This window comes from Gobio gobio, assembly GCF_949357685.1.
Source record: "Gobio gobio genome assembly, chromosome: 22".
NCBI lineage: Eukaryota > Metazoa > Chordata > Actinopteri > Cypriniformes > Gobionidae > Gobio > Gobio gobio.
In genome coordinates this window covers 33,699,574-33,721,022 of record NC_137118.1, presented here as the reverse complement: position 1 = coordinate 33,721,022, position 21,449 = coordinate 33,699,574, and the positions used below count along the sequence as shown (strand labels likewise).

At 38.3% G+C, this 21,449-nt stretch overlaps 1 protein-coding gene across 2 annotated transcripts; it reads left to right on the top strand.

Annotated features, from left to right (window-relative positions):
• The first annotated feature begins 417 nt into the window (after nucleotides 1-417).
• On the top strand, nucleotides 418-19,577 carry katnal1 (katanin p60 subunit A-like 1). 2 transcript variants are annotated; one of them, XM_079804107.1, is made up of 11 exons: nucleotides 418-653; nucleotides 2,232-2,475; nucleotides 2,569-2,729; nucleotides 6,896-7,058; nucleotides 7,414-7,541; nucleotides 12,289-12,394; nucleotides 12,774-12,932; nucleotides 13,851-13,977; nucleotides 14,063-14,200; nucleotides 15,295-15,421; nucleotides 18,417-19,577. In XM_079804107.1, exons 2-11 carry the CDS (start codon nucleotides 2,314-2,316, stop codon nucleotides 18,613-18,615), a joined length of 1,470 nt encoding a protein of 489 aa, XP_079660233.1. In that variant the 5' UTR covers nucleotides 418-653; nucleotides 2,232-2,313; the 3' UTR covers nucleotides 18,616-19,577. The 2 variants fall into 2 exon arrangements, with proteins under 2 accessions (XP_079660233.1, XP_079660234.1); XM_079804108.1 differs by lacking the exon at nucleotides 418-653 and adding an exon at nucleotides 907-1,023.
• The last annotated feature ends 1,872 nt before the right edge of the window (nucleotides 19,578-21,449 follow it).

Below are 21,449 nucleotides of genomic sequence, written 5' to 3'. Positions count from 1 at the left end.
TTGTGACAGCATTCATCTTTTTTTCTTTTTTTTTTCTTACTTCATTTCCTGCGCTGCATCAAGCCACTCCCCTAATAGCGGTCACCATTCAAATGAACTGTCATGTGTGTAAGCCTCCAATAAAACTATAATGTAATATGTATTCTTTCACAGTCACAAATAAATCAGTAAGTAAAACAGTCTGTGTATATTATGATTATATTATGAGACTACACAACATAAAAATATCGTTTACAAATAAATGTTTTAATTATTATTATTATTTTAAATGATTATTGTCCCTGGTTCAATAGGGCACTCTTGTAAGCAAGTAGCCTAGCAGTAGCTGGGACATACTTTAAATATCACCTCCGCTTAAAAAGATGCAATCTTATCCTGTTTACATGAAGTAAACCTGCTCCCCAGCAGGTTTGAGTTACGGACCTGTTGCTATGACAGCAACTCCGAGATGACAATCCTGGACCATGTCAAATCGTCAACAGTAATTCCAGATTACTGGTTGAATCCACGTACGAACAAGCGGTTTGAGTTGTATTTGTCCAGGCCCCACCCACAACACATGCACTCATCAGTCAGCGTCTTTCCGCGGCCATGGCAACATCAGTGGGCAACGGTCTGTGGACTGGTCGACTCTAAAAGTGCCTCGAATAAAGGTAAGCCATTTACTCATTTCCATGCAAACGTAGAATTAAACGTAGAACATATATGTCATATCGCATGCTCTCAGAAGGATTCATAAACTAACAAATGGACTTCGTATTTTGTTTCCTTGCAAATCCTTTTTGTTACCGCTGGCCTAAATCTTAAGCATCTCGAACTGTTGCCTTATGGGTAATGTAGTTCCTTATTGCGGTTTTCACTATTTGTCTGGACTTTAAGGCAAACGGAAAAAACTACATGTCCCTTGCAAAGGAAAATGTACGAGCGATGACGTTTGTACTGTTTTTACATACAAGCACGACTTGATCAATTTGATTTTATAGAAACAATGATTGAATGGAATCATTCATGTTCGACTGTCAGGTAAATAAAAAAGAAAAGAAAAGAAATGTATATTATTCAACCAATTTGAGATGTCCTGAACGGTATTTATTTATTATGTGCTTCACGTCATGTGTCCGACGAACGAAATTGTCTTATTTTTGACAGTCACTGTGTGGTCAGGGCAAAGATGAAAAAAACAAAGTTTAGTACTGTAGTTGTAGTAGTAACTGCAGCTTTGCATTCAAACCCGTAGAGAAATCCTGTGATGGTTATCAGTGAATCCTAACATACGGTGATGTCAGGTAAAATGGACCAGATAAGATTGGGTTGTTTTAGTTATTTAAACAAATGCAATAATATTAATTGATATTTGATATAATCATTAAATATAATTACATCTGATTTGATTGGTCCGAGTTTTCTACAGAGTGTAAGAAAAAACATTTTACAGAGGCCGGATGGGTAAAACATATGACTGGACTAACATTGCAACCTCAATATATAACATTATCGTATATTATTAAGAAACTATTGGACATGTAAAAGTAAGGCATCATTATTAATATCTTAAATATCAAAATGTTTTTTTTTTCTTTTCTTTTTAAATAACTTAGTAATTTTAAGAAAAAGACTGTTTAGTTGTTGGCCCATTTTATTTTCTACTATCAGCTTAGTCAGTCAGTACTTATATTTATATTGTATGGATGCTGATTCCATAAATGTACCTATACACACACTTGCCACTTGCATTTTATTAAATATTATCAGTAAAAAAAATAGTTTTTCACAAAGTAATTCTGCATAGAAATGTTCACACACGCTCTACCTAAAAGAGGTTCATGCTGAATAGTAACAATTAATTGAATGAGCTTGTTTTTTAATGTTATAAACACTAATTATTCTATCACCCACAAATCCAGCTCATTCTATCGGAAGTTCTGCTTTACAGATTCCCTGGAGCATTTTACTCAAATAAATTGGTTTTGACACACAGGTTGACTTCTGAATAGTTCTTTAAATAGCTTTTTGGTTGTATTTTGTTAAATATTTTTAACAAACTAAGTATTAGAAGAGACTTTACCCAGCGAGTCTGGAAATGTGCAGAGACATTTTAATGCTGCTCTAGATGATTTGCCAGAAAGTGATGTGTTGGACCTGAGTTCACCCCTCTTCTGTTACTATCATTATGAATGTTTGATTTGGCTCTTCATCATCTTATCAGTCTCTCTGTTTTTTGACATGTTTAGAAATTATCATGGCCTTCCATCAACTGCACTCAGACCAGCTTCTCTGATGATGCTGTGAACTCAGTTTGATCTCTTTCTCATCATGAATCTGACTGAGATTTGCGACAATGCTAAGAAAGGAAGAGAATATGCACTACTGGGGAACTATGACTCGTCCATGGTGTACTACCAAGGTGTTATACAACAGATCCATAAGCACTGTCTGTCCCTAAGAGATCCTGCCCAGAAAGTCAAATGGCAACAGGTAAGGCCCTGATTTAATATGATATGTGTTCATGACCATTTATATTTGCTTGGACTCAATCCAACGTGACCCCCCACCCCTCTCTGAGCCCAGGTTCGGCAGGAACTGGCAGAGGAATATGAGCAGGTGAAAAGCATCGTAAACACCCTGGAGAGTTTCAAGGTGGACAAACCAGTTGATTTCCCCAATCCTCTGCCTGAAGAGAGCCCAAGGGACCCTGATGTCTGGCCTCCCCCAACCCCAGCGGAGCATAGGTAAAATAGGCAGCTGATTACATAAACCCCTGAGGAGTTCTGGCAGCTGCAGAGTCTCCTATCTTCATGCTGTCACTGCCATATTCACTCATGCTCTGTTTTGTCATGCAGCAAAAAATGAATAGCTCAGTGAAAGCACATTCACACATTTATATAAATATATATATGTATATGTGTGTGTGCGAATTATCTCTTCATCACGACACCTGTTAGTGGGTGGGATATATTAGGCAGCAAGTGAATTTTTTTTCCTCAAAGTCAACGTGTTAGAAGCAGGAAAAATGGGCAAGGATTTGAGCCAGTTTGACAAGGGCCAAATTGTGACGACTGGCAAAACGACTGGGTCAGAGCATCTCCAAAACTGCAGCTCTTGTGGGGTGTTCTCGCAGTGGTCAGTATCTATCAAAAGTGGTCTAAGGAAGGAACAGTGGTGAACCAGCAACAGGGTCATGGGTGGCCAAGGCTGCTTGATGCACATGGGGAGCGAAGGCTGGCCCGTGTGGTTCGATCAAACTGACGAATTTCTGTAGCTCAAACTGCTCAAGAACTTAAAGGGGTACTTCAGCGCTGGGAGGATGAATGTGTATTTAAACTGGGTCATTTATGTATTAGAAATGTGAAATTATTTTTGAATTTGGTGCCTTCTAGACTGAGAGAAGACAAAAAATGTATTTTTGTCTCATGTGGATGAAAGACAACAACTCCCAGAATGCACTTGTATCGCTGCCCTACGAGGCCACTCCCTACACCGCCCCCACTGTCGTTTTGTTCTTCATAATAATACAATCCTTTCGTTCAGTTAGAGAATAAACACTACAATTAAAAACTGAACGTGTCTTTTCAATAACGTGTGAGTGAGCCGAACGAAAGTCACAGCACAGACGCAGGAGTCAGATTTCATTCATCACAAGAGCGAAGAGCTGAGCAGAGCTGAGGTAAGCGCGGCAGTCATTCTCAGCGAGTGTCCAGTCTGGCGCATTTTCAGATCGCATATGGAAGCTTAACTTTCATAGGAATTCATTGAAAAGTTGAAACAGTCACTTTGCTCTGCACCGCCCGTTATTAATGCCCGATCCGAGTGGCCGTGCGCATTTACATTCTGTGAGTGAGATCTCACCCCTATGGGCGGGTTGATAACATGCGGAACTAGCTCCTTCTACTGGCTGTAGTCTTTAGCCTCTGGCCAAAAAATCCTCCAATGACGCAAAATGTCGATATTTGCGTCATTGGAGGATTTTTTGGCCAGAAATAAAATGCATAATTCTCTCGTCTCAGGTGGATATGAGGGGGAAAGTACCATAATTTGAATATACTACCGGTTTCTACTGATACAAAGCTTAATGCTAAATCGCTGAAGTAACCTTTTAATGCTGTTTCTGATTGAAAGGTGTCAGAATACACAGTGCATCGCAGTTTGTTGTGTATGGGGCTGCATAGCCGCAGACCAGTCAGGGTGCCCATGCTGACCCCTGTCCACTGACAAAAGTGCCAACAGTGGGCACATGAGCATCAGAACTGGAACACGGAGCAATGGAAGAAGGTGGCCTGGTCTGATGAATCACGTTTTCTTTTACATCACGTGGATGGCCGGGTACGTGTGTGCCGCTTACCTGGAGAACACATGGCATCAGGATGCACTATGGGAAGAAGGCAAGCCGGCGGAGGCAGTGTGATGCTTTGGGCAATGTTCTGCTGGGAGACCTTGGGTCCTGCCGTCCATGTGGATGTTACATAGGGACGTACCACCAACCTAAGCATTGTTGCAGAGCATGTACAATCTTTCATGGAAACAGTATTCCCTGGTGGCTGTGGCCTCTTTCAGCAGGATAATGCGCCCTGCCACAAAGCAAAAATGGTTCAGGAATGGTTTAAGGATCAATCGAGCATCTGCGGGATGTGCTGAACAAACAAGTCTGATCTATGGAGGCCCCACCTCGCAACTTACAGGACTTGAAGGATCTGCTGCTAACATCTTGGTGCCAGATACCACAGCACACCTTCAGGGGTCTAGTGGAATCAATGCCTCGATGGATCAGGGCTTTTTTGGCAGCAAAAGGGGGACCAACACAATAGGAAGGTGGTCATAATTTTATGCCCGATTGGTGTGTACACATATACACAGTCATGTGAAAAAGAAAGGATTAAGGTCTTTGATTACTTGATCATCAGCAAGTGTGATCACATTTATAAAAGCAGAAGTTTTGGCAGTTTGCTGGTTGAACACAATGTGTTAACAGGAGGAAAGAGAAGCAATGTTGCTACCATTAACCTGAGAAGGGTTATATGGCCATTTACAAATAATTTGAAGTCCATAATTCTACAGTGAGGAAGATTATTTACAAGTGGAAAACATTCAAGACAGTTGCCAGTATTCCCAGGAGTGGACATCCCAGCAAATTTACCCCAAGGTCAGTGATGCAATGCTCAGAGAAATCGCAAAACACCCAAGAACTACACCTTAGACTCTACAGGCCTCAAAGTCCATGGCTAATGGCTATACAATTAAAAAAAAGACGGGACAAGTATGGCATGTTTGGAAGGGTTGGCCGGAGAAAGCCTCTTCTCTAAAAAGAACAAAGCAGCTCGGCTTAGATTTGCAAAGTTGCATCTGAACAAACCTCAAGACTTCTGGAAAAATGTCCTTAGGACAGACGGGACCAAAGTGGAGATGTTTGGCCATAATGCACAGCACCACGTTAGGCAAAAACTAAACACAGCATTTCAGCACAACTGCCTATCACTCTGACGGAGGGTTGATGAATTTTGACTTGTTTTGCAGCCACAGGACCTGGGCACCTTGCAGTCATTGAGTCAACCACAAACTACTCTGTATACCAAAGTATTCTAGAGTCAAATATGAGGCCATCTGTCCGAGTTTGCGAAGACCCGCCCCCTTTAGTTACTGTTGCTATGTCCGACAAGGCATGGCGCTCTCACACGACACACACGTTCTCACACATAGAGAAAATACATCACAGAGCAAAGAGGACATTGACAACACGCCGAGTCGCCGACAGACAGGACAGAGCAAGTTACTTTTGATATAAAACAAAGTCTCAACTTTAAAATGTTGTAATTTTTTTAAAGAAATGTAAACAACAAATACCGTTGTGTGGCTCTTTATTGTGTCGTGATCGCTGTAGCGCCTCAGTTAAAGCTGCTCGTGAACCAGTCATCTCTTCCTTCTAGTTCATTGATAAGCATCAAATTAATATGAATGAGCACGGTTTCAACCGCGGAAAGAAGTCAGTACACACCGTTTTTCAAGTTCAAGTCCACCGATGTTAATCTACTAACTCTCCTGACCGCCTTGTCGGACAAAACGGCAGATTTGGCGATGTGATCGGTCAGATCGCCTGTCAATCAAACTCAAACTGCGAAGGGTGAATTGGGTTATTTAACAGGAAAAGTGTCCCAAGCACACCAACAAATCTACACAAGAATGGCTGAAAAAGAAAATAATCAAGGTGTTGCACTGGCCCAGTCGAAGTCCAGACCTCAACTCACCTGAAATGCTGTGACGGGACCTTAAGAGAGCTGTGCATAAACAAATGCCCGCAAACCTCAATGAACTGGAGCAACGTTGTAAAGTTTATAACATGCCAAAGTTCCTCCAGAACAATGCGACAGACTGATACTGTCATACAGAAAACGATTCCTTCAACTTATTGCTGCTAAAAGTGGCTCTACAAGCAATTGAATCATAGGGTATACTTAGTTTGTCACCCATGGATTTTCCATTTTGGATTTATTTTTGCTAAATAAACAATGACACATGTGATATGTCATTTGTTGTGGTTGAGGATTTTTCTTTTTGCACTAAGGCATTTGCAAGTTCTCAAAAACATCTGGTGGGGGCACATGGTTACACATGGTTTGCTGAAAACTTGGAAACCAGGATTTTTTTCAAGATTCTTTTTGTCCAATTTAATGCATTGTTGCTGAATAAAAGTATTAATTTAAAAAAATGTTACTGACCCCAAACTTTTGAATGTTAGTGTAATTTATACACGTTAGTTATATTCGCTAAATCAGTTCAACAGATTGATATGATAGAAATTAAGCACCAAAAACTATAATAAAAATGGACTAACACAAATTTAGTGTATGTGTTTGCATATGTGGTCACATCGACCTGATGCCTGATGATAGCTGTCTGGTCATAGGGGACTTGCCCAGGTGAAGAAACCGGTCACTGTATCAAAGCCTCAGAGGAAAGAGTCACCTGGGATGCAGCATCGCGGACCTGTGGGGAGGGGTCAGCCAAATGTCAAATCAGATAGACCGAACACTCGTGATGGCCGTGGAAATAAAGCTAAGGATGATAAAGTAAGTTACCCAAACTATTACACTGCACACTGTGTCTACACTGGACACGATCACTGACGCGTCGCAACGCACCGCAACTGCTAGAAGCTGTCTACACTGGACGTGACCGTTGCAAATCCATTTGTCCTTCCTATGAGAAGTATCACGAGTACTTGGAGTACATCATAAATAGAACGAGCATCCAGTGTAGGCAGCATCACTTATTATAATGGTGCATTACGCGGCTCGTGTCCGGTGTAGACCCAGTGTTAGGCTGAATATACAAGATGAAATTATGGTTGATTTAACTACAGCTTAGACCATTTAAGTTTTGCAGGCACCTGTTATCATCTGTCCCATCTGTCTGTGTTTTCAGAGTAAGAAGAATTCCCAGGAGGGTGCTGCTGATGTGGAACAGAGGAAGTTTGATGGCACAGGCTATGACAGCGATCTGGTGGATGCACTGGAGAGAGATATTGTGTCCCGGAATCTCAATATCCACTGGTATTGTGCCATTTTACTACTAGTTTTACTTTTCAAGTACTTGTGATTTATTTAAATGTTTTTTATCCAACTTTTATAGATGATTTGCTATCATAAAAAAAAAAAAAAATTCTATTTAAGTCTTAGTCATTAATCTCACACTGGAGCCCAGAAAATCTCAATGATATATAATAATAAATACATATTGTGAGAGAACACAAAAGGTTTGTGAGCTAGTACTGAGCCCCGCACATGCGGGAAAAATGTGTGTATATACAGTGCTGGTCAAAAGTTTGGAAACATTACTATTTTTATTGTTTTTGAAAGAGGCTCTTACGCTCATCAAGCCTGTATTTATTTGATCAAAAATACAGAAAAAATAATAATATTGTGAAATATTATTACAATTTAAAATAACTGTTTTCTATTTTAATATACTTTAAAATATAATTTGTTTTCTGTGATGCAAAGCTGAATTTTCATCAGCCATTACTTCAGTCTTCAATGTCACATGATTCTTCAGAATATAAATAAATAAACAAACAAACAAAATAAATCATTCTAATATGATGATTTATTATCAATGTTGGAAACTGTTGTACTGCTTAATATTTTTGTATAACCTGTGATACGTTTTTTCAGGATTCATTGAGTAAAAAGTTTAAAAGAACAGCATTGATGAGCACAAGTCTTCTATCAAAAACAGTAAAAATGGTGTTTCCAAACTTTTAACCGGTACTGTATTATTGTGGTCATGTATTAAGAGTTAATTGCCTCATTTTATTAATTCATTCCCTTGTTTTTATTTAAACCGTAGCCGCGAATTAAGAATTAATTTCCTCGTTTCACTAAATTGTGGCCACATTATACTAATTTCTTCCTTTGTTTTGATTTAACTAAAACAAGGGAACAAATTATTAAAACATGGCCAAGATTTATTAAAACAAGTAAAACTCAGGAATACTTAAATTGTGGGAACAAATTCTTATTGGTGGCCTCAATATAAATATTTGTGTCTGCATGTCATGTGTGGGGGGCTCTGAAAGTGTGAGCAAATGTAAAAGCATTGAAATATAAATTTTCCTCCCATCTCATAGTTTTTCATCACCATGTCCCTTTAGGGGCTCTATAAAACAACACCAGAGTGAGTAAATAACAGAATTTTCCCTTTAAATAACGGGTCAATGTGGTGCTGAAATCTGACTTCCTTGCTTCTCCCTACCACGCAGGAAAATTGAGACACAACAGTGCACACTTGATGTTTTTTTTGTTTGTTTGTTTTTTTTACCTTTCTTTAAATTCCCCTATTTGAATTGCAAAATGTGATTGAAATTTTAACTTAGGCCTGTTGCAATAATCAATATATCGCTATATCGTACAATATATGTACATGACCTCAATAATTTTTTGTGATGCAATATATCGCCCATTATGTTTACATGATAATGAATGTCACCAACATTTTACTCGATTGTGCTGTCATCTTGTATATTTTCCGTGACTGAGGCGAAAGTGGTTCTCGGGCAGTTCCTTCATACACAGAGCGGTTATCGACAGGTGAAAAAAGGCGCCATTTGAGGCATTATAGTGTTTTCCTGACAACTACTGACATTTTGGAAGAATAAGCCCAAATGGACTCGATTTCAAAGCCGCAATCCCCTGTTCCGGTGCACATATAAATGTCAACGCAGAATGACGAGTGTTAAAGCCATTTCACAAGAGAACATTTTTATTTACTATTTATTCAATTTTTTTATTTTTTATTTAGGATAATATATTTTTTACCCTTAATTTCCATGATCTAAAGAATTAAAAGTTTGTCATTTGAAAGTGTGTAGGTCTACTTGTATTATGCTGTTATATTAGGATTATATATTCAGTGGCATAAAAATAGTCTTAAAATGACAATAATATCGTTTATCGCAATTATTTCTGGGACGATATATCGCGAAACAAAAAGTAGTTATCGTGTCAGGCCTATTTAAACTGCACAATTATCACCGTTCTCTCAAATAATTGCGATTAGATCAAATAACCACAATCAGACAGTTAATCAATAATAGGGACAGGCCTACCCATAACTGTAAAAACTCTGGCTTGGCTTGCTCAGTTGGGGACACTAAATTTTTCAACTAAATATCCAAATAAATCTAATTATTAAACTAAATTAACCATATAAACTAAATTACTGATCTAATTACTGTTCTAATGCCCACATTGTCACTGTATGATAATTGAAATGAGCTGATGACATCACCGTTTTCTCCAGAACGGCTATACGGCTGAATAAAATTCTGTTGCATTATTTTCCTGTTTAACACTGTGAAGCTGCTTTGAAACAATCTGTATTGTTAAAAGCGCTATATAAATAAAGTTGACATGACTTGACAAATACATACTAAAGTACAAAATGTGTTTGTCAAATTCAATGCACTTTATGGCATTAACAGAATTGGAACGCCTGTCATTAATAAAAAGTATCTTGCTCTTGCATGTTCATTCATTTAAAATGATAGTTCACCCAAAAATGAAAATTCTGTCATTTACTCAGCCTCATGTCTTTCCAAACCAATAAGACTTTCATTCACCCTCAAAACACAAACAAATATATTTTAATGAAATCTGATTTCTGTCCCTCCATTGACAGTTTGCACAACTACCACTTTGATGCTTCAAAAAGTTCATAAAGAGATTGTAAAACTAATCCATATTAAATGAACAGTTTAGTCAATTTCTGAAGAGACACGATCGCTTTATATGATGAACAGATTTAATTTAGGCTTTTATTCACATTTAAGCATTTTTCAACGCATAGATATGGTAAACGGAAGCTTGCAGCACGTTTGAGCTTCTGCAAGAACCAATGAGGTTTGTTCTCACATTTCAAGCAAGTATGGTTGAGCTTCTTTTTATGTTTGCTGAACGAATAAAAGCCTAAATCTAATCTGTTCATTATATGAAGGGATCATGATCACCGTTTGATTCATATTGATTAGTTTTACAATCTCCTTATGAACATTTTGAAGCAACAAAGTTGTAGTTGCATGGACTGTCAATGGAGGGATTTCACAGATTTCATTAAAAATATCTTCATTTTTAGTTTTTGAAGATGAACGACATGACACATTTTTTTTTCTTTTGGGTGGGAGGGGTGAACTAACCCTTTATATTTAGGCTAGTTGGATTATTCCCTTAGCCTGACAAACCAGACCCACATCAAGATGTTGGGTCTGGAAACTCACCATTGACAGGGCTCAATCCGAGGGGCGGGATAAACGGTTGTCTTTCAAATTCCCTCTGCACGCAATTGGATAGCGCCATGAGTGCCACAACCAACCAGAGCAAAGAAGAAGGTGAAGCCGAGCTAACGTTAGTTGATAGACTTTCACCGTATCCGGTAGGAAAAACTTTGAACATATATTCTTTTCTTAAGAATGACTTCAGTGCCGTTCTTTTCTCAAAGGAAAGCTTAACTCCAAGTCTTCCAGAGTCACGGCCAAAGCCGATTCAAAAGATCGCTGTTCGTCAGCTTCTTTGTTTACGAGTAGCACGCAGAACCTCCGCAACTCCCGTGACGTGCCGTTATTATGTTAAGCCCGCCCACCGACTCTACACACGCTGTGATTGGCCTGCCACGAGTTTGGTTTTTCCAGGTCTCAGGTCTACTGAGAGTTGCTAGACTACACTTGCGGCAAAATAAATGTTCTGCCGCTAGGGTGTGTCTAGATTTCTAGGCTATTATTCCCTAGCATCCAAAAAGAGTTTATACTTTCAATTCGCTTTAACACATTTTTATCAGATTCCAGTCCATTCTGCACATTTTCTTTCAAAATCAGCCCAGAAAATGTGGAAAAAGGGGACCACACACATATTTTGGGACTGGCCAAAGATATTAGAATACTGGAAAAATTTACAAAAGGAAATAAAAGAATGTCTCTGTATAGATCTACCCTTTGAACCATCACACTTTGTGTTAGGGGTTTTGCCAGCTGATCTTGAAGAGAACAGCCAAACATGTTTGCTGAGAGTCCTTCTTTTAATAGCGAATAAGGTAATTACGCCTCCTGGTTGAGGCCACAGCCCCCAAAGATTGCACAATGGAGGGAAAGAATCCAATATGTTTATTACATGTAGTATATAACAGCATTATTACAACTGAAAGCAGATGTATTCCTAAATAAATGGTCATCTATTGCCTCACATTTTCATTTGATATGAACGATATGCAGATTTTCTCTTTTTTTTCTTTTTTTTTTTCTGAAGGATCATAGATTTTCCTCACCTTTACTACCGTTTTATTCATTTATATATTTCAATGCACTGGTCCCTTGCAATGTGACATTTTTTTATTACTTACCAAATGTGGTAGATATGTGGTATTGCGGAGATAAAGATCTTACCCCTCATGTATTTTGGTTAGGATGAAAGACATCTATGGACTGCTATTATGTTTGTAAACTTACCCGTGACACCCTATTGTACCATCAAAAAATTCATTTGTGACATACTGTATGACTGCACAACATGATAAAACAAAATAAAAAGACAAGTAAAAAAAAAAAAAGAAAATGTGGAGAAAAAGTCCAAGTTCCTTCTGGGCCTAGGCACTAGCTTTATAAATAGCGATGCAGTAAGTTTAGTTTTTGTACTTCTCCAGAGTGTAGTTGTTGTGTGTCGAGTCAGCGACAGCTGTCAGTCACAGTGGCAGTTAGTGATTCAGTGCTGGACGGTGATTCAGGCAAGCTGTCATGTGTTACTGTTCCTGTAGGGATGACATAGCAGATCTGGAAGATGCCAAAAAGCTGCTGAGAGAGGCAGTGGTCCTGCCTATGTGGATGCCAGACTTCTTCAAGGGGATCCGCCGCCCATGGAAGGTTAATATGTTAGATGACACCTGACACCCTTAGTTTGACATCTGAGCATACACACATATGGATGGAGAGTCTGTCATATTATGTTTTTGCCAACATTTATGTCCATTTCTTGTGATCATAGTTTTTTAGTCCACCAGGGGGCGCAGTTATACTAGTTTATTATGTTAGACAGAATTCAACACAAGCTCTCATTAGTAAGGTATCAGTCGTCACAGATAGAGTAGGGCTGATATATTTCTACCTCAGTTTGTTTTTCACATGCCATCTGGTCTACTGTTTTTTTCCACAAACCATCAAATGCATCTTTGTTTTTTTTTTAAATACGTGCCCATGTGAAGATGATACCAATGACCAATACATGTTGTTCTTAAACTGTCAGGGTGTGCTGATGGTGGGGCCTCCAGGTACAGGGAAGACCATGCTGGCTAAAGCAGTTGCGACCGAATGTGGCACAACATTTTTCAATGTGTCGTCCTCCACGCTGACCTCAAAGTACAGGGGAGAGTCTGAGAAACTGGTGCGGCTCCTATTTGAAATGGTGAGTGATCTCCAAGAATGCAATGTAGACACTGTGATAGTGTTAATTTTCTTTTGGTATTGGATTGTGTATGGGGGTATGGGGTGGGCGGTGGGTGGGGGTGGGGCACTAAATCACTAAAATCAGCTAAACACAGAATTTAAAGAATATTCTTCCAACAACATCAAAAACTCAAACAGCGATTACATACAACATATAAATGGTTAGACAGTAGAGACCTGTATTCTAACATGGGCACCAACCAGTCCTGAAATCAGTCATGATTTGACTTAAATTGGTAATATGCTGTTTTTTAGGAAGAAAGCTGTGTAGTTAATCGGTTAGTTAGTTAGCAAGATAGGTATTTAGTTAGAGAAAAGAATATACCTTCATAAAAGGTAATAAAATACCTCTGATAGGCAATGTTGATTTCACATTAATGGCAAACATAGTGTGTTTTTATAGGAAAGTAGATAGTAAAAAGTCCGTTCAGGCTGATCTTTTTTTTCTTCTCGTTTTGTGAAGAGTGACATTACAAGGTAATAAAAAAATAAATAAAAATGAAAATAAATGCGTCTTGTGCGTGACCATGACAACAGCAATAATTAGGCTGTGCCAAAATATAAAATCTGCTGGAGCAACAGACAAAGCCAGACGGCAACACAGTATACTAAGTAAAAATTTGTATTTTAATTAGCAATGTTGATTTTGTCAGTTAGTTAGAGAAAAAAATATGCCTTTACTAAAGTTAAAATCAGTTTCAGGGATCAAATATTGCTCTGTAAAAAAAAAAAAAAAAATCCTGATTCTGTTTGTGACCTATACTTTACAACAAAACATCCTGATATTAAGTAATTAAATTTATGAGAGCACGATAATACAAGATCTGATAAATTAAAAATGTTGGTCATGTTGTAGTCTTATTTATTTTTTTAACAGGCTCGTTTTTATGCTCCCACAACAATTTTTATTGATGAGATCGACTCTATTTGCGGGAGGCGGGGGACATCAGATGAACATGAGGCCAGTCGCAGAGTGAAGTCAGAATTACTCGTGCAGATGGATGGTGAGTTTTGTGTAGTAAATTACCCTGTTATGATAGTTCAATGAATGCAGCCTTATTTTAACGCCCACTTGTGTAATGGCATCAGGTGTAGGAGGAGGTGCTCAAGAGAGTGACGATCCCTCTAAAATGGTAATGGTGCTGGCTGCCACTAACTTCCCCTGGGACATTGATGAGGCTTTAAGAAGACGCCTGGAGAAGAGGATCTACATTCCACTGCCCACTGGTAATCTAACACCCTCACACACAAACGCCCATCAACAGGACAACATTCTCCAGGCAGTCACGGCTCCTCTGATTTTTCCATGCATCTCACCCACTCATAAATGAACCAGCCTGACTAATTTCTATCCATTCATGCTGTGTAGTTTAGTTAGTTAGTCATTACTCATGAGCTTTAATTGTCTGATGCAACTCTTTTGTTATCGTTGAAGGGCCTGCACTTTAGAATTTCAAATATGTTGTGAGACAATAAATATGTCAAAAAGGTCATATTTCTCCCCGAAACCAAAAGGACAAAGTTAGAAATTGTATAAATAAAATTAAGCTTATTTTTAAGACCATTGAGAAACTGGCATTTTTCATGACACTTAAGCACATATTTTGAAATATGAATAATTAGAATTTTCATTGCTGATTTAAAATAAGTTTTTTATTTAAAAAAAATGTAAAATATATTTACCAAATTTTCCATAAGTCGCACCTGACTATAATTTTGCACCGGATCAGTGTTGCATAGTTGAGAGAGAGAAACAATACATTGGTCATATAAGTTACATTTTATTATTATTCAGAAATAATGTAAAATACCAGTAAATAAAACAAAACGTTTACAAACATTATAAATATGTATTTTAGTTCTCCTCACTCCACAACAAATCCTTTAAATTGAATGGTATTCACAGAACAGGAATGAGAAATATAAGTATGAAACAAACATACCTTATAGTGGAATTCATTATAAACAACATTTATTAAAGCCAAACTGAAAGTACCAGCACTGCTGCTATACAAATAAACTTGGGCTCACATACCACTGTCATTCAGCAGGAATCCAAATGTATTGGCTTTGTTTTACTTTACGTCAATTGTATTATACAAGTCGCTTTGGAATATAAGTTGCAGCATGTTTCAGATGAGTAAAAACATGACTTGTATTCCAGGAAATGTGGTAGTCAAAATGATAATATTGTTATGATCACATAGATGTCTATGTTTTTCTTTAAAATAAATAAATAAAACGTAATAAAAGTAAACAAAGCATAGTCATTTGTTTTATAAAAACAAGGCTTTCATCAAACCGTTATTTGAATTCCACAGCTAAAGGACGGGCAGAACTGTTAAGGATCAACCTAAGGGAAGTTGAAGTGGAATCTGACGTGGATCTCACCCTCATTGCTGAGAAAATTGAGGGTTATTCAGGAGCTGACATCACCAATGTCTGCAGGTACAGTATGTTTTCAGGATTACGGATAACACCTTGTTCTAACTGAATGTGATGTGACCGCTTTCAAGCATCGAGTCATTGTTCTGCCCTTGCTAAAAATGTAATGCAGTGCAAATCGACAAAATCACTGCCAAAAAGAACAGACTCAAGCTTAACAGTGGCTGCCTGGGGCTCGTTTTATTTTCCATTAATTGTCCCTTCAGCATTGCAGAAAATTCATGAATAGAAGAAGTATATTGAACCAAACCAAGCAGCTCTAGCTGCTTCAACTAAAAGGACAAAGTGTGTTTTAAGAGGGACAAATCTCATAAAGCACTGAAAATGATTTAATCAATTCAGTTTCTGGTTTATATGTTTTGTATTTGCGTATTAAGGGGTGGGAGAAAATATTGTTCTAATATTGTTCACTTTAAAGGGGCCATATTTTTTACATATTCTTTATTTTGTTTTAAGGGACAAGTAGAATAGGTTTTCATGCTTGAATGTTCAAAAAACATTTTTCACATATTTACATTATTGCAGGAATGTAACTTGCTGATTCACTACTATAGTATGATGCATCGTTGGAGAAACTAACCAAGTAGTCACCAATGCTTCCCAAAATTGTAGTAACACAGTCACACCTCTGTCGTTTGAATCACATTGGTTCATAATATAGGACTGTTTAAAATCACGTCATGCACAGGTGGAGGAGTAATGCTGTGATGTGAACATGGCACCTAATGACTACTTCACTGTTTTCATTCCATGTCATTTTGCTTTAATTGATGTTTGATTAATCATGGGTTCCCTCATACGTCATACGCCGGGGTTCCCTTGTGACTGAAATGTGTATATACACTATATTGCCAAAAGTATTGGGACACCCGTCCAAATCATTGAATTCAGGTGTTCCAATCACTTCCATGGCCACAGGTGTATAAAATAAAGCACCTAGGCATGCAGACTGCTTCTACAAACACTTGTGAAAGAATGGGTCGCTCTAAGGAGCTCAGTGAAATTCAAGCGTGGTACCGTTATAGGTTGCCACCTGTGCAATAAGTCCATTTGTGAAATTTCCTCACTACTAAATATTCCACGGTCAACTGTTAGTGGTATTATAACAAAGTGGAAGCAATTGGGACCAACAGCAACTCATCCACGAAGTGGTAGGCCACGTAAAATCACAGAGCTCACGGAGTCGCACAGTGCAATAGTCAATAGCTACAGACCTCCAAACTTCGTGTGGCCTTCAGATTCACTCAAGAACATTGCATAGAGAGCTTAATGGAATGGGTTTCCATGGCCGAGGCAGCTGCATCCAAGCCTTACATCACAAAGTGCAATGCAAAGCGTCAGATGCTGTGGTGTAAAGCACGCCACCACTGAACTCTAGAGCAGTGGAGACATGTTCTCTGGAGTGACGAATCACGCTTCTCTGTCTGGGAATCCAATGGACGAGTCTGGGTTTGGTGGTTGCCAGGAGAACAGTACTTGCCTGACTGCATTGTGTCAAGTGTAAAGTTTGGTGGAGAGGGGATTATGGTGTGGGGATATTTGTCAGGGCTTGGGCTTGGCCCCTTATTTCCAGTGAAAGGAACTCTTAATGCTTCAGCATACCAAGACATTTTGGACAATTTCATGCTCCCAACTTTGTGGGAACAGTTTGGGGATAGCCCCTTCCTGTTCCAACATGACTGCCCACCAGTGCACAAAGCAAGGTCCATAAAGACATGGATGAGTGAGTTTGGTGTGGAGGAAATTGACTGGCCTGAGTCCTGACCTCAACCCGATAGAACACCTTTGGAATGAATTAGAGCGGAGACTGCGAGCCAGGTCTTTTCATCCAACATCAGTGCCTGACCTCACAAATGCTCTTTCTAGAAGAATGGTCAAAAATGCCCATAAACACACTCCTAAACCTTGTGGAAAGCCTTCTCAGAAGAGTTGAAGCTGTTTTAGCTGCAAAGGGTGGGCCAACTCTATATTAAACCCTACGGATTAAGAATGGGATGTCATTAAAGTTCATGTGCATGTACAGATAGGCGTCCCAAAACTTTTGCAAATATAGTGCATATTCAAATTGAATTAACAATATAATGCACAAGTTCACGTCATGTGCAGTTGTTATTATTTATTTTAAATTATTAAAAGAGCAGTTTCATGTCTATCCTTGTATTCAACTGATTGGGGTTGATCTGGGATTTAGAAAGTAATTAGTAACATGTAATGTATACTTTTTAAAGAGAGTAATTAGTACAGTAATTTAAGTACCCTGTTGAAGATGTAATTAATTACTTTTTAGAGTAACTTACCCAACACAGCTAACAAGAAACTATGCTTCGAACCATAGGTCGAGAGCTGTAGTTCCAACCACGTAAATGTGCGATGCTGTTTGAATGTTCGAATGTTCACTAGAACTATGGGTTCGGGAAACACTACACAGAATTGTTGAACTATGTTGGTAATTTGTGACCATAGTTGTTTAATGATGCTTTTGGGAAATGTTAGTTTAAAAAAAAGTTTAGTTTCTGTCTCTGTGAAGCCCCTGATTCTGAAAAGCGCAATGTCCTCTGATTTGTTGGCTGGACCAGTGTGTTGTGATTGGTCAACTGTTTTGAGTGTGTTTTGGAAATGTCACTCCCCTTACCATAACCGCGAGTGTCGACACACTACAAAATCGACCAGGCCATGCCTCTTTTTTCACATATGTCTTGGGTGGGAATTATTTAAATGAGGAATGTTGTGACGTCTACGTTCCCGGAACAAAACTCGAGACTACAATCGGGGCATTTCAGGGAGTTCAGAAAGAGTGAGCAGCACTGATGTACAGAAAAACTCTCTTTGGAGTGGAATTTGTGCTTTGTAACTTTACAGACCTTTTTCATGCTTAAACATCAACATTACACTAAAGAAAGTTGAAAATGTAAAAAAGCATAATATGTCCTTTTTAAATGATGCTGTGTATGTTCTAAACATGTTAATCTGACTAATAAACTTGTGTTTGTGCTCTCAGAGATGCATCAATGATGGCGATGCGAAGGAGGATCCAGGGTCTGAGTCCGGAGGAGATCCGTGCTCTTTCTAAAGATGAGCTGCAGATGCCAGTCACCATGGAGGACTTTGAGCTTGCACTCAAAAAGATCTCAAAATCTGTCTCGGCCGCAGACCTGGAGAAGCATGAGTCCTGGATGTCCGAGTTTGGGTCTGTGTAAAGACAAACAACAGCTACAAGACAAGTGTGAATGTGGGAGAACACATTGTGGACCAATACTTGAAAAAAGACACGGTTTTATGTTTCAAGACATTTTAATATTCAAATATGCTACTGAAAACTAGTCAAACCAGTGTTCAGATGCGTTTGGCACCTTCAAATGTCATAAATGCACTACCGATCTGTGTATGACACTGAGCCACCTTTATTTGTTTCTAGCATCTCAGTTTCAAGTCATTTCTAACTTCATTTTTTGCTAATGGATGGAATTCACCTGAGTTGGTAATGATCTGTTTTAAGTTTCAAAAACTGAAAAGCTTGCTAAAATGATACTTGACAAGGGAGACCAGCATAATCCTGGTACTGTACTGGATGTTTTTAATGTTTAATAATGTGTAGACACTCATAGGTGCTGTGTTCTTTTATTTGTTTTACTTGATAGTTCTAATAAAATTAACATTTATTCTCTACCTATTACATGTTCTTTGGTCAGAAACGATAAAAATTTTACTTATTTACTTTCTCAATACACGTTTTAATTATAGACCTTATGTGCCAAAGAAACAAGTGCACAGCCATCTTTAGAAATTTGTGTTTGAACTGTTTTTGCGGTAGCTCTGTATATTTCTATGGCATTGCTGTTGAAGGGTAATTAGCTGGATAAGTGGATTTACTTATTGTAGAGGTAACGAAAGTTATCATGAGCTTTGTAATGTTTGCAGCAGATGTCATAAATCTCATTTGACCGGTAAGATTTTAAAACAATCAATTCATAAATAAATCCGTAAGATCTTACCTTCATGCTGTGGAAATACAAACCAGAAAACAGAAAAGAGGTGGGGCTACATAAGGTCTATAGCGCTGAAAAAATTAGCGTAGAGTTTACTTTGAAACCATTTTCACAGTACATTTCACGAATAAAAAAAATTAACACATTGAATTAAACGTAAAATTTTGAAGTAGAAAGACTTTGAATTATTTTGTGTGTGTGTGTGTGTGTGATTTCTCAGTGCATGTTATACAAAACATCTCTGAAATTACTTTCCTTTCAGCTGATGTCATCAGGTCTGTGCAAGCTATTGGATAGTATTAAAGGGATAGTTCATCCCAAACTGAAAATTACCCCATGATTTACTTACCCTCAAGCCATCCTAGGTGAATATAACATTCTTCTTTCAGACGAATACAATCGGAGTTATATTGAAAAATGTCCTGGCTAATCCAAGTTTTATAATGGCAGCCCAAAATTTGAAGCCCAAAAAAGTATATCCATCTATTATGCCCACTCCGGAGGGATAATCAAGGCCTTCTGAAGCAAATCTATGCGTTTGTGAAAGAAAAATATCCATATTTAACATGTTATAAAGTAAAATATCTAGCTACCGCAAGACCACCTTCCGTATTCAACTTACGGAAAAAGCGTAACTGGCGCGATGTATGACGTCGGACGTAGCGTAAACATTCTGAACTGCGTGAGGCGTTACACTTCTGTTGAATACAGAAGTTGAAAGTAAGTTGAAATACGGAAGGCTGTCTGGTGAAAGCTAGATATTTTTCTTACACAAACCCATCGATTTGCTTCAGAAAACCTTTATTAACCCCTGGAGTGTATGGCTCATATGGCTGCCATTTATAATGCTTGGCTTAGCCAGGACATATTTTAATATAACTCTGATTGTATTCCTCTGAAAGAAGGATGTCATATACACCTAGGATGGCTTGTGGGTGAGTAAATCATAGGTAATTAGAATTTTGGGGTGAACTATCCCCTTTAACCAATTAATTCAAACTCTACCCACTTCGTTTTTCTCCTTGAATATCCTGTTTCACTGAGAAATATGTTACACTGCAAAACTAAAATGGTTTGCATGAAAGTGCGATATTCTTTTCTTCCCTATACTGTATATCTGAGTGAAATGCTTCTCGAGCAAGAAAAAATGTAGGACAGGACTTGATTTTGTTTTTGATGACGAGCACAGATAAATTATTAATAATAAATATGGCAATATTCAATAAAAAACAACAACTTTCTGCTGGCCAACACAGCGAATCAACGTGACCAACTTGAACCGGTTGCGAAATCTTTCACCCTCATGCCAAATTCCAGATCACATAGATTCCTATGACTGGGTTTCTCCTTTGAAAATTCCCCAAGCAATGGTAATTTTGACCGGATCTTTACACATTACAAATTGGAAACATTGTCCAAAATGTTTAAAACAAAAAACCCTTAATTAATACTCATAAATTGTTGTATTAGATTAGTAACAGAAATATAATTTCACAATTGGAATGTGACATCAACACATCTGTTCAAAAGAGGCATTTACGGTTTGCATGACTCCTTTATAGCCAGATCTGGATCTGTGATGGGCGATGATGTTATTCATGTGTCCTACAGCAGCAGAAGGGTGTGACTCAGTCATCAGGAGGGAGGACAGAGGGGGGAGATGATGACTGTTTTTGTGGGCCGTGCAGTGGGAGTGTGGGCTGTGTGTGGAATTTATTGTTTTCTGACTACTTCAGAGTTGCGGTAACCATCATGTGTTGTCAGCCCTAAGGGAGTTGTCATGATTGTTATGAAATTATTTATCTGTTCTGCTTTATGGCCAGGATTAAAAGTCCCTAAGACACAAACTGACAATACATTGGCAAACTGACAATGCATGCCGCACCAACAATGATAGCGTCGGATTAAATTTGGTTAGCGAGGGTAAAAGGATGCAGGTTTTGTTCTGTTAAGTGACTTTATCCCAGAGAGTTTTGTGTGGACACAGATGGACATGGCAGCTAGTGTATATCCAAATGGAGTGTGAATGAATCATAAGTATGGAC